We start from the raw sequence: 14,154 nt of genomic DNA, 5'->3' as shown, positions 1-14,154 counted from the left end.
GGCAGGTTTTCGCAAGTGTTGTCAGATTGAACCACGAAAACAAAATAACCAAAATTAATTAATTAAATAGAATAGTGCTTTTAATAATTAGAAATTTAGAAACTAACAATCAGCTGATTCCCAAGACAGATGCAGACTAAAATAAAATCTGCAACAACCTAATCTATTTGGTGTCAATTTACCAGATTTTACGGGGATTTCTAGTCACGTTTTTAAAGTTTTGCACATGCTAGTATTTAGAACTTCATAACTGTATATGGGTCTTTTTCATTAAGTTATATCGAAAAAACTGAGTTTTTGAACTGAAATTAAGGAGCGAAGTTAAAACTTAAGGCGAACAGCAATTGTTGTGTATATAAGGGGGTTTCCCCTCCTCAATACCTCGCTCTTTACACTAGAGTTTGAATTTTTGTTCCAATTACTTAAGAGGGACTCATGAGATGCAAGGGCCGTTTAATTAGAATTATAATCTTTTTCTAAAAGTTTAAAAAACGTTATTGTAAAGAGTGAGGTTTTGAGAAGGGGTTAACACCCCTCAGATTCATAATAATTGCTTTTCGTTTTAAGTTTTAATGTTGCTCCTTACTTTCAGTTGAAAAAAACTAACCGGGAAATCCAGCTCCCTCTCCATGAAAAGGTCCTTCCCCACAAAAAATTTCTCTATGGAAAGATCCATCCGTATAGTCTCTCCTTCCCCGCCAAAAATCCCCCCGATCCCCGAAAAGTATACGTATCTTTCCAAATAGGCAACACTATTTGTAAACAATGGGTGAAGTTCATAGCTTGTACCCCTTCCCTCGGGGATGTAGGGGGAGAGAGTAAAGTCATCCTCAAACTTATAGTTATTAAATCTTTTGACTATGCTAAGCAAAATGGCCACCTCAAAGTTTTGATCGGAAAACATTGGGAAAAAATGGGCGTGGAAGGCGGGCTAGTTACCCTCTAATCTTTAATTTCCGTTCGAATGAGCGATTTCCCATTATTCTAGGGTTATTGGTTTGAAGCGATCACCCCCAGGAAAAAGAAAAAATAACACACATCCGTGATGCAAAAATACAAAAATACAAAATTCTGACAAAAATATAAAATTCCAATTTTTTTGCCGATGAGGGGTTAAAACTTATACGATATGGTTCTTGGATAATTTGAATCTGAGGGTGATTTTTATAAAGATTCCTTAAATTTTAAGGGGGTGATTCCCCCCTTTTTAAAGGATCAGGCAAATTTTCTCAGGCACGTAGCCTTTGATCAGTAACACTAAACTTAATTAATATTATATATTTGGAAGCAGCATAATAAGCAAATTCTTTTGATATGTTTATTAATGTCAAATTCTGTTTTATAGAATTTCGATTACTATTGAGCCACATCACTCCTTACTTACAGTCCGTTATTTTTCCTGTCTGGACTCTCTAAGAAATTAACCTTGTTTTACAACACATTTAAAGATATTTGTATGATATACCCACTGCGACTCAAGAAATGAAGTTAAGTTAATCCTAATAAAATATATATAAGTTTGACAAAAATATAATATTTTAGACACATTGTAATATAATATATTACAACACATTGTAAATGTCTTACCTTATTTTCGCGCAGTCATCCCGAGTTATAACTTCCCCAAGTTCCTTGAATATATTTTCGCAGATAGTGAAGTTTCCTTCTGGACTCTCTTCAATATTATTAATGTACTCGGTTTCAAATTTGTATGGTTGCAATAAACAGTCATACGAAGTACCATTGAAAATTAAGTGATCTCTTGCCAGTGATACCAAAACGCGTCGTACAATGTCACCCAAATATTTGCCAGATATCATTTTCTCATATCTAAAAATAGGACTAGTGATTATAAATAACAAAAAAATATTAGAATTATTAACTATGTAGGTGAAATAATAAGGAAAAGTAGATTTGAAATGGAAGTCTATTATCTATACTATTTTAAATGAGTTTCATTTAGGGTGGGGAAGAAAGAAAATAGACCCTCTTTTACAAATATACATAAGTATACAGCAGTATTTTTTTAGTCCACACATTACCTTAGGTAATAGGGAGGGGTGCTCGGATTTTCGACTTATTAAACTTGTTGATATAAAGCTCGACGATTTCAAACATTTATTGAAATTTTTTGCATAATTGGCATATTTATGTTCATTTGAATCCCCCCTAAAAAATAAATCTCACATACATGCCTGTCTAAAAATTCCAGGATTTAGTTTTAAAATATTGGCTAGAATACTCGGTAAATAAAAAGAAAAATATGTCTATGCCCTTGAATGGATCTCTTGAACCAAATTAAAAAATTCCTTAAAAGGAAAAATCGTGATGACTTAGGCAAACCAAAATTGATTAAAGAATCTTAGGGCCGACACATCTTTTTATCTGATTGGGATCTCGTTATACAGAACTAGAAATTTGTATTACAAAAAACTTTAAACCACGAAAAAAGTGCGACAAATTGATACCTAGCGTTGTTGTTGTTCCAGCACGCCAAATGGATGTGGCATGTTGAAATACTGAAAGTTGTTATTTGCCTGTGTTTTATTTTAGTCTCATTTACGTTTTGTTTATTAAAGACGTAGATACTTCTGGAATTTTATTGTATCAAGCATACAACCGCCATATCTATAGCAATAACCCAATGCATTTGATTAGCTTAAAAAAATACCAAACTTGTGAAAGTAAAACAAAATCGGCCTAAAATTGACTACACTCACGATTGTCTTCCTCGATCTAAAGTGTTTGCATCTAGGGCTTTGTCGAAGTCTGTCCTAATAAAATCCAAACAGCCGTTATCTCCAAAGGCACCCCATTCAGTGTTAACTAAACACTGCTTAGGATCATCTGAGTCCCCATCCCAGAGTTCTATATTCTCTAGCTTCTCAACGTAGCAAGCGTTTGTACCGGTAGGCTACCTAGAAATACATAAACTGCTGCAAGATGGCTAAAGGAGGTCTTGCCATGTATATATCTCGCAATTTGCATTATTGCTTGCGTGATGACTTATCAAGGAATTTTGAAGGAATTTTGAAGGTATTTTCGAGTCACAATTTATAGAAATTAGATCTAATGGTATTGATCTAATCATAGGCAATATTTATCGTTCTCCTAGTGGTGCTGTTCCGTTGTTTCTTTGGAATCTTGAGGAAATACTTGACATAATACTGAAACGTCTTTGTCAGTTAATCATAATGGGTGACTTTAATATAAATTTGATGGATTCAAACTCTTCGGCTTCAGTGTATTTACTTTCAACCATGCTTGCCACAGGAACTCTACCATCTACATCCATCCCTACACGAGTAACTAATGTTACAGCTTCTTTGATTGACAATATCTTCTCTACGCTTAGTTTGAAGGAAAACTCAATTTTAGTTAGGGATATCTCCGATCATTTTCCAATATATTACTACTCCTCTTGGACATTGAGCTAACCCTCCACAGTTCCATCACCAATGACCAGACTCATAGGTAAAGAGCTAGATTTAGAACAGGGTTTAAGTAGAGAATTTATTACTTTCCAAGTTTTACGAATATCACTGCCAGAAGCAGCAAAATTATTTAGATAATACAGAGATTTGGCTTTCCTACAAAAGCAATTATATATATGCCGGTAGATCTTGAATTGACAAAGACGAATAGCCCCTGCTGAAAGTGTTGCGCATTTATAAGCTCTCCAGAGATTATTTTTCCTTCTCCAGCTTTTGAGAAGTCTGGATGTCATCCATGGGTTTAGAGAAACAATCCTTTTAGACCTATGATTAGAAGGTGATACTTTAGAAATGCTAAGAATAGCCTCTTTTATGGTTCCATAAAAGGACTCAAATAAACAAGAAAAATCCTTATCATTATCAAATAAGCTCCACGATTTTTCTGCTAATTTAAATCCAAGAAGAAATAACTCTTTCTCACCAAACCTAACAGAATAAGAATCCAACAAATGGGCCCGGTTCCTCTTCCCCTGTTTAAAGCTGAATCGAGAATATATTGGAAAATGATCGGAGATATCCCTAACTAAAATTGAGTTTTCCTTCAAACTAAGCGTAGAGAAGATATTTTCAATCAAAGAAGCAGTAACATTAGTTATTCGCGTGGGGATGGATGTAGATGGTGGAATTCCTGCGGCAAGCATGGTTGAAAGTAAATACACTGAAGCCGAAGACTTTAAATCCATCAAATTTATATTAAAGTCACCCATTATGATTAACTGACAAAGACGTTTCAGTATTATGTCAAGTATTTCCTCAAGATTCCAAAGAAACAACGGAACAGCACCACTAGGAGAACGATAAATATTGCCTATGATTAGATCAATACCATTAGATCTAATTTCTATAAATTGTGACTCGAAAATACCTTCAAAATTCCTTCAAAATTCCTTGATAAGTCATCACGCAAGCAATAATGCAAATTGCGAGATATATACATGGCAAGACCTCCTTTAGCCATCTTGCAGCAGTTTATGTATTTCTAGGTAGCCTACCGGTACAAACGCTTGCTACGTTGAGAAGCTAGAGAATATAGAACTCTGGGATGGGGACTCAGATGATCCTAAGCAGTGTTTAGTTAATACTGAATGGGGTGCCTTTGGAGATAACGGCTGTTTGCATTTTATTAGGACAGACTTCGACAAAGCCCTAGATGCAAACACTTTAGATCGAGGAAGACAATCGTGAGTGAAGTCAATTTTAGGCCGATTTTGTTTTATTTTCACAAGTTTGGTATTTTTTTAAGCTAATCAAATGCATTGGGTTATTGCTATAGATATGGCGGTTGTATGCTTGATACAATAAAATTCCAGAAGTATCTACGTCTTTAATAAACAAAACGTAAATGAGACTAAAATAAAACACAGGCAAATAACAACTTTCAGTATTTCAACATGCCACATCCATTTGGCGTGCTGGAACAACAACAACGCTAGGTATCAATTTGTCGCACTTTTTTCGTGGTTTAAAGTTTTTTGTAATACAAATTTCTAGTTCTGTATAACGAGATCCCAATCAGATAAAAAGATGTGTCGGCCCTAAGATTCTTTAATCAATTTTGGTTTGCCTAAGTCATCACGATTTTTCCTTTTAAGGAATTTTTTAATTTGGTTCAAGAGATCCATTCAAGGGCATAGACATATTTTTCTTTTTATTTACCGAGTATTCTAGCCAATATTTTAAAACTAAATCCTGGAATTTTTAGACAGGCATGTATGTGAGATTTATTTTTTAGGGGGGATTCAAATGAACATAAATATGCCAATTATGCAAAAAATATCAATAAATGTTTCAAATCATCGAACTTTATATCAACAAGTTTAATAAGTCGAAAATCCGAACACCCCTCCCTATTACCTAAGGTCATGTCTGGACTAAAAAAATACTGCTGTATACTTATGTATATTTGTAAAAGAGGGTCTATTTTCTTTCTTCCCCACCCTAAATGAAACTCATTTAAAATAGTATAGATAATAGACTTCCATTTCAAATCTACTTTTCCTTATTATTTCACCTACATAGTTAATAATTCTAATATTTTTTTGTTATTTATAATCACTAGTCCTATTTTTAGATATGAGAAAATGATATCTGGCAAATATTTGGGTGACATTGTACGACGCGTTTTGGTATCACTGGCAAGAGATCACTTAATTTTCAATGGTACTTCGTATGACTGTTTATTGCAACCATACAAATTTGAAACCGAGTACATTAATAATATTGAAGAGAGTCCAGAAGGAAACTTCACTATCTGCGAAAATATATTCAAGGAACTTGGGGAAGTTATAACTCGGGATGACTGCGCGAAAATAAGGTAAGACATTTACAATGTGTTGTAATATATTATATTACAATGTGTCTAAAATATTATATTTTTGTCAAACTTATATATATTTTATTAGGATTAACTTAACTTCATTTCTTGAGTCGCAGTGGGTATATCATACAAATATCTTTAAATGTGTTGTAAAACAAGGTTAATTTCTTAGAGAGTCCAGACAGGAAAAATAACGGACTGTAAGTAAGGAGTGATGTGGCTCAATAGTAATCGAAATTCTAAAAAACAGAATTTGACATCAATAAACATATCAAAAGAATTTGCTCATTATGCTGCTTCCAAATATATAATATAAATTGTTTAGTGTTACTAATCAAAAGGCTACGTGACTGAGAAAATTTGCCCGATCTTTTAAAAAGGGGGGAAACACCCCCTAAAATTTAAGGAATCTTGATAAAAATCACCCTCAGATTCAAATTATCCAAGAACCATATCGTATAAGTTTTAACCCCTCATCGGCAAAAAAATTGGAATTTTATATTTTTGTCAGAATTTTGTATTTTTGTATTTTTGCATCACGGATGTGTGTTATTTTTTCTTTTTCCTGGGGGTGATCGCTTCAAACCAATAACCCTAGAATATTGGGAAATCGCTCATTCGAACGGAAATTAAAGATTGGAGGGTAACTAGCCCGCCTTCCACGCCCATTTTTTCCCAATGTTTTCCGATCAAAACTTTGAGGTGGCCATTTTGCTTAGCATAGTCAAAAGATTTAATAACTATAAGTTTGAGGATGACGTTACTCTCTCCCCCTACATCCCCGAGGGAAGGGGTACAAGCTATGAACTTCACCCATTGTTTACAAATAGTGTTGCCTATTTGGAAAGATACGTATACTTTTCGGGGATCGGGGGGATTTTTGGCGGGGAAGGAGAGACTATACGGATGGATCTTTCCATAGAGAAATTTTTTGTGGGATAGGACCTTTTCATGGAGAGGGAGCTGGATTTCCCGGTTAGTTTTTTTCAACTGAAAGTAAGGAGCAACATTAAAACTGAAAACGAAAAGCAATTATTACGAATCTGAGGGGTGTTAACCCCTTCTCAATACCTCACTCTTTACAATAACGTTTTTTAAACTTTTAGAAAAAGATTATAATTCTAATTAAACGGCCCTTGTATCTCATGAGTCCCTCTTAAGTAATTGGAACAAAAATTCAAACTCTAGTGTAAAGAGCGAGGTATTGAGGAGGAGAAACCCCCTTATATACACAACAATTGCTGTTCGCCTTAAGTTTTAACTTCGCTCCTTAATTTCAGTTCAAAAACTCAGTTATTTCAATATAACTTAATGAAAAAGACACATATACAGTCATGAAGTTCTAAATACTAGCATGTGCAGAATTTTAAAACGTGAGTAGAAATCCACGTAAAATCTGGTTAATTGACACCAAATAGATTAGGTTGTTGCAGATTTTATTTTAGTCTGCATCTGTCTTGGGAATCAGCTGATTGTTAGTTTCTAAATTTCTAATTATTAAAAGCACTATTCTATTTAATTAATTAATTTTGGTTATTTTGTTTTCGTGGTTCAATCTGACAACACTTGCGAAAACCTGCCCAAACCAGCATTTTGAAATAACTAAAAGAAAAAACTTAGAAAATCAAGACAATTTGGTTGGGCAGTTATTAATGACTCGAAGTGGGAATCAAGAGGGAAGAGGACTGATTTTAGATCAACTCTTTTTAATTAATTTTTGAGTTATGCTATATGTTTTCAAGATATTCCGTTTCTAACTCTTCATTATCTTCAACCTCAATATCCTCTAAGACTGTTCGTCTCAAGTATATTTTGTTAATATATTCTTTTTTTCTATTCCAAATAATGATCATGGCTTTTTTTCTGGATTATCTAGAAGTAACATTTTGATTTTAAATGCTCTTATTATTGTTTGTGCTCTTTGATATTCAAAAGTTTTTTCTCGTTTAGATATGTTTGTCAACTTATATCAAGAAGGGCAGCCTTTTTGACTGCAGCTGGAGTTGCAGCTTTACTAAATAAAATTGAAAAAAATATGTAGTCGTGGCAGTTGATGGCTCTGTTTATGCATACCATCCCTATTTCCACAAACTAACGGTGGAAAGGATAAAACTACTCATCAATCCTGGATTGACTTTATGTATATGATATAAATACTTTAAAACTTTTCAGTACAATATCAAGATTATTCAAATTTTGAAACAAGCTCATAGAAAAACAGTTGTGTATTATAAAGTGAGGTTTTTAGTGCCTGGACTCCGTCAATTTTACCCTAATAAATGTTCAAATGCTGATTTTTGAGAGAAATTTGTCTCAACGTTTTTCTGGAATCTGGCAACAGTGAATTTAAAATGGGCAATTTTCTCAGCAACATTCCGACTTGTGAGTAATGAGTTTTATAATCCTGGAACCAGATTTCTTAGTGAATTAAAAATTAAAGTTCTTAGTAAATTAAAAAAATAGTCAGCTGCATAGCGTCACTGTCGCCACGATGCCTGAATCCTGGATTTGTTGGTACTCATGTCAATTACTCTAAAACTGTTTTCTACAGATACTGCTGTGCATCACTGCCCTAATCCTTTTGCATATAGTTTAAAATTGAGCTCCTCAAAGTGCAAAGGACATCAGATAAAATATTTTTACCCCACCTCCCTCCTGGACTCCAAATCCGTTCTAACCAAGTATTTTCTGTTAAATTTTATTTGGTTGTTTAAAAATTCTATCAAACAGTTCGTGGTAACGAACTTTAAGTAAGAAGCGACCCGGCTCAATAGAAACCGAGACTCTAAAAATGGAATTTTGATACCAGTAGATACATAAAAAGGATCAGATTTTTATGCTGATTTGAAATATATAAATTTCATCAACATTTATGAGCCTTATCAAAAGCCATCAAAAGTTACGAGCCTTAAAATATTTGTCTTATTTTCAAAAAAAAGAAGGGAAAGGCCCTTAAAAGTAATAGAATATTAATGAAAATCAAACCATTAGATTCAGCGTAGCACAAAGCCCTACTGTAGGTGTTTCAAGCTCCTATCCGCAAAATGGGGAATTTTGTTTTTTTTTTGCCAGAAGAAAGATTACGGATGCGTGTTTATTTGTTGTTTTTTTTAATTTTTTTCAAGGGGTCATCGTATCGATCCAGCAGTCCTAGAATATCGTGAGGGGACTCATTCGAACAGGAATTAATAATTCTAGCACCCTTTTTAAGTGACCAAAAAATTAGAGGGCAGCATGGCCCCTCTAATTTTTATCTAAAATTTTGAGATAGCCATTTTGTTCAGCATTGTCAAAAATTTAATAAATATGTCTTTGAGGATGACTTAGTACCCCACAGTTCTCGGGGGAAGGGCTGCAAGTTCTGTGCTTTGCCCATAGTTTACATATAGTATTGGTTATTGGGAAGTGTACAGGCGTTTTCAGGAGGGATTTTTTCTGGGTGGGGGGGGGGTCGGAGGATTTGTTACGTGGGAGGATGTTTCCTTGGGGGGAAGAGACATTTCTATAAAGGGGGCGCCGGATTTCCCAGCATTATTTAAAAAACGATCAGAAATTAAATAAAAAAAAGTTCTTTCAACTGAAAGTAAAGAGCAACATTAAAACTTAAAACGAACAGAAATTGTTACGTCTATGAGGCGGTTCACCCCTTAGTCAATACCTCTCTCTGTAAGCTAAAGTTTTTTTTTAGAACTTTCAAAAGAGCTATCTATTCTAATTAAACAGACTTTGTGATTCAGGGATTTGTGATTCGAACAAAACTCGAACTTTAGCGTAAACAGCAAGGTATTTACTAGGGGATGAACCCCCTCATATACGTAATAATTTCTGTTCGCTTTAAGCTTTAATGTTGCTTTAAAACATAAAATGTTGCGTTTTAAGTTTAATTTCTTTTCGTTTTAATGAACGCCATATTTTGTCATAGTTGAACGAAAATGCGGACTGTACAATTGAAGGGATTGATACGCCCCCACGTTTCTTTTTCTCAATTTGCTGCTTGAACAGCAGCAATAACTGTAAATGGAGGCTTTTTTTTATTCTAATGAATTCTTAGACAAATGCGGATTATCAAAGTTTTTCTTGACAGTTTTTGAACTGTCATATATTTGAATTAATTTCACTGAAACAATTACAACATTTAATTTTCCAACAAATGACTATTTAAAGGCTTTTATCAGTTCAAACCACTTCAAAAAGAGGTCTAGCTACCCCTTAAGCCTTGTAAATAAAATATTATTTCAAGTATTTTTATCAAACAGTTTCAATAGTAACCCGTCTCAATAGTAACCAAGACTCTAAAAACGGAGTTTTGATACCAATAGATGCATCAAAACAATAATATTTTAATGCTGATTTCAAATATATAAGTTTCATCAAGTTTAACTTTACCCATTAAAAGTTACGCGCCAGAGAATAGTTGCCTTATTTTCGAAAAAAGAGAGAAACACCCCGTAAAAGTCATATCATTTTAATGAAAATCACACCATCAGATTCAGCGTATCTGAGAATCCTACTATAGAAGTTTCAAGCTCATATCTGCCAAAATTTGAAATTTTGCATTTTTGCCAGAAGAAAGATCACGGATGCGTGTTTATTTGTTTTTTTTTTCTTTTTCACAGGGGTAATCCTATCAAACCAGTGTTCCTAGAATATTGCAATAGGGCTCATTCGAACGAAAATTAAAAGTTCTAGTGCCCTCTTTAAGTGACCGAAAAATGGAGGGCAACTAGACCCCCTCCCACGCTAAAGTTTGGCTACGTCTCACAACTTAATTTTCTAAAACAATAAAAAACTTTAGCGTAAAGAGCGAGGCGTTGAGGAGGGGATAGCCCCTTTCATATACAGAATAATTTTTGTTCGTTTTTAGTTTCAATGTCGCTCCGTACTTTCAGTTAAAAAAAAAACTAGTTTTTTTTTCAGTCAAGCGCCAGTACTTATTTTTATGTGTTTTTATTGTTTATTATCAATTGTATAATATTTTAATTTAACAAAATAGCAGATTTGTTAAATAGTTACTTTTCTTCACTACCACTTGAAGAAAAACGTGCAATTAAAAACTTAGGGCAGGCACATGCCACCTTTACTTTTTTTATTTTGATTTCAGCATTCATTATAAAAAAGAAATTCAAAAACAAGTTTTCAAACATCTTGTAAATATATTTAGGCTTTTCTTTTTCACAGATGTTCCATCATTCCTTTCCTCTGAAATATATCCCAATCCCCTAGACTACCCAGATGTGTACCATCCCCCCCCCCGCAGTAAAAATACTGTAGCTATACTTCTGGTGACAGTCAACAGGAGCTTCGTAATCTAAAACATTTTATCTTTACAGTTTCAACTCAAGCTTTCTGGAGATGGTAGCGGCAGAGGGGCTGCCCTGGTAGCAGCAGTTGCAGCTAAGCTTGAGAAGGAAAAATCTAACGAAAAGATTTCTGAATTTCAAGTTCCTATTGATTGCTAGTTATATTAATCGCACTCAGTGGGATTTTCAGTGTTGAAAAATACAATTAAAGAAAGCCATCTTGAGCATTTATATTTGAAATATGGTTACGATTGTATAGGATTTTAAGTAGCCAATTGAAAAGTGATAAGTATATACATGTTCTTTTTAATTTATGCATTCAACATGATATTTAGATGATTTTCATTTCTACAGTAATAATGTTCTCTTTAATTTTCAAAGATTAATGTAAGTCATTAGATGTTGCTTGGTCTATTTAATTTATATCATAATTGATATTATTGAATTTCTAAGACTAATCCCTGTTACATCCTTTAAATACTGCGCTATGACAATATGTCTGAGCCTACCATTGATATACTGGTGTAAACAACTAAATTGGGATGGGAGGGATAGGCTAGATATTTCCTCAAAAAGATTACCTTTTACTTCCGCTGTTCTAAGAATTTCTTCCTGATCTTATAAATAGTTTTATTAAAGAAGGGTGTACCAAACCCTCACAATAATCATTTTACGTCCAAATTTTCAAGGGGAAATGGATTTTACAAGCTTAATTTGGGCCCGGGGTATCCCTTGTTAAGCGAGCAACGCTTAAATGTGTGCTTTTATCGTTGAGGATTATACGACTTAGGATTATACGACTGTACGGCATCAATTTTGTAAGGGTGGACATTCGACAGTTCTTTCCAAAAAATTACACTTTCTATGGTATTGTGGGGATTCATTCGTAGTTTTATTCCTAAATGACTCTAGTTTCAAAGGAAAAGGCTTACACAGACTTGTAACACATGTATTTTTAAACATGTCCAAAAAAAACAAAAGGTACCGATTCTTGTACTTGTGAAGCAAACATTAAGGCTGATTTTTGTTCCTTAAGGAAGCATTATAATTCTATTTACTGTTAATACATTTGAGAACAATCTCCTGATTTAAGTTCCAAGCAGTCTATACTGTTATGTCCTGTGATTGTGTTTAAGTAGCGCCATCTATAACTCAAATCACGTGATATAAGCAGTCAATAGACTTAGGGTGCACAACTGCAGATGGTTCCTCCTAAAAGAAAAGTAAAACCTTAAAAAATAAATATGTCCAATAATCAATTGCTTGTAACTAAAATATAAAGTGGAAAAATTCACCAAGGAGGCAGAGAAAACAGAAGCATCCAAGGGTCAAGACCAACCGTAAGAAGTATACCTTTACTATCAAAGACTTGAAATAGCCCTTGAGAATGTCCTAGATTCTTATGTAAAACAGTAGCTGATTTGAGTTAAGACACTGGGCAATATTGCATTACCCCTTTTTGCAGAAGTATAACAATTTTCATCATTGACAAGAAATCTGATATTGCATTAATAACAAATTGTCTTCTTGTCGAAATGAGAAGTCATTAAGCTTACGTACGAAACAGCGAAAGAAAGCAATAAAGAAAGAAAGGTTTTTATATCCATTTTTCATCTGCTCACATATTTAAGCAGGCATTGTTTTTGAGTAAAGACTGAATTTTGCTAAAATGACCAATACTCAAGAGTCAGAATTAACTGGTCAAAATCATTGTGAAGGTCACTCAATTCTCCAGTTAAGGAGCAATTAAAATAAAAAGTTTTAATTCGAATCTTCTTTTCTGGTAGAGGTTTCAAGCTCCTATCTGCAAAAATGTGGAATTTTGTATTTTTTGCCAGAAGAAAGGCCAGAAAAAGTATTTTTTGCCATAGTTAAAAGGCCTAATAATTTACACATGCCAGTTATTTACACATAGTATTTGTTATTGTGAAGTATGTATACATTTTCCAGTTGGGGAGGAGGCGGGATCCTCTCCCCCAACTGGGATCATCATTGTTTTAAAACAGAGCTTAGTTTTTAGGCTAGTTACCATTCTCAATATTTTTCGGCCTTTTTTGCTGTTTTTTTTTATGGGGTGGGAAATTTCCGGCGGGCGGACTTGTCAGGGGAAATTATACACTGGGGGAATTTGCCAGAATTCCTATACAAAATTCTTTTAAATGTCTTGCTTTCTTTTTTCTGTCTCAATTTTACGCGTAGGGTTGTTAATTGTAATTTTCCGTGGTAAATTTTCACCGGAATTGAATTGTCTAGAGGATATTTCCGTGGGAAGAGGAATATCTCCGTGGAGGTAGGGTCAGATTTCCTGGCATTACTTAAAAACCATCAGAAATAAAGTTAAAAAGAAAACAAATGTTTCGTACTGAAAGTAAGGAGTAACATTAAAACGAACAGATATTATTACTTGTACGAAGGGGATTTCCCCCTCCTCAGAACCTCGCTCTACAAATATATGCTCTTTTCAAATATAATAATTGTTTTTGTTGGAAATGAATTTTAGCCCCCACCCTTATATATACCAATTCAGGGTATATATTTGCACATTCGGGGGGGCGGGGTAATTTTATTTGTGATGTAAATGAGAGGCAAGTTTAAACTTTCCCCCACCTCCCTAATGTGCAAATATATGTATTAAGCATATATGTATTATAAACATTGTATTTTTGAAAATCTTGGGAAAGGGAGAGACCAAGTGTTTCACAAGCTGTGAAGTATAAATATATAACAAACAATATCAACAAGACTTATTAGTGACAATAGTATAGATACTGACAGAAATGTTTTTTTGTTCAAGGGGACTAAGACAAGGAAAATGCCTTGTTTTTTAATGTTTTTTATGTTTTTTGCCTTGTTTTTTATGTTTTTTTTTCAAGGTTTTTTTTTTTAAGGGGATATTGTATGTGATACCTGTGTTTGTTGACACCCTTTAGTTGAAACTGGTTTTTATTTTTCACGATTTCAAGAAAAAAAATGGAACTTATCATGATAAACAAAGTACTAGACAGCAGTGTTGCCATTTGACCGATTTTCATAAAGTTAAATT

The 14,154-nt window shown here is 33.8% G+C and overlaps 1 protein-coding gene and 1 pseudogene across 2 annotated transcripts in view; one reads left to right on the top strand and one right to left on the bottom strand.

Moving 5' to 3' along the window:
- Nucleotides 1-14,154, bottom strand: part of LOC148953408 (hexokinase-2-like) — a 119,709-nt pseudogene that overhangs the window by 569 nt on the left and 104,986 nt on the right. Inside the window, exon 4 of the transcript XR_016141665.1 lies at nt 1,588-1,830. The product of XR_016141665.1 is annotated as a hexokinase-2-like (transcript). The remainder of the gene's footprint in view (nt 1-1,587; nt 1,831-14,154) is intronic.
- LOC148953413 (hexokinase-2-like) lies at nt 3,195-7,852 on the top strand. Its single transcript, XM_089087322.1, has 4 exons — nt 3,195-3,305; nt 4,482-4,675; nt 5,566-5,808; nt 7,762-7,852. The coding sequence occupies exons 1-4, from the start codon at nt 3,195-3,197 to the stop codon at nt 7,850-7,852; spliced, it is 639 nt and encodes a 212-aa protein (XP_088943448.1).

The sequence above is a fragment of the Artemia sp. Qi Xiang Cuo genome, chromosome 4 (assembly GCF_049724085.1).
Source record: "Artemia sp. Qi Xiang Cuo chromosome 4, ASM4972408v1, whole genome shotgun sequence".
In the NCBI taxonomy this organism is placed as follows: Eukaryota; Metazoa; Arthropoda; class Branchiopoda; order Anostraca; family Artemiidae; genus Artemia; species Artemia sp. Qi Xiang Cuo.
The sequence above is the reverse complement of the archived record's forward strand: the minus strand, read 5'-3'. Positions and strand labels throughout refer to the sequence as shown.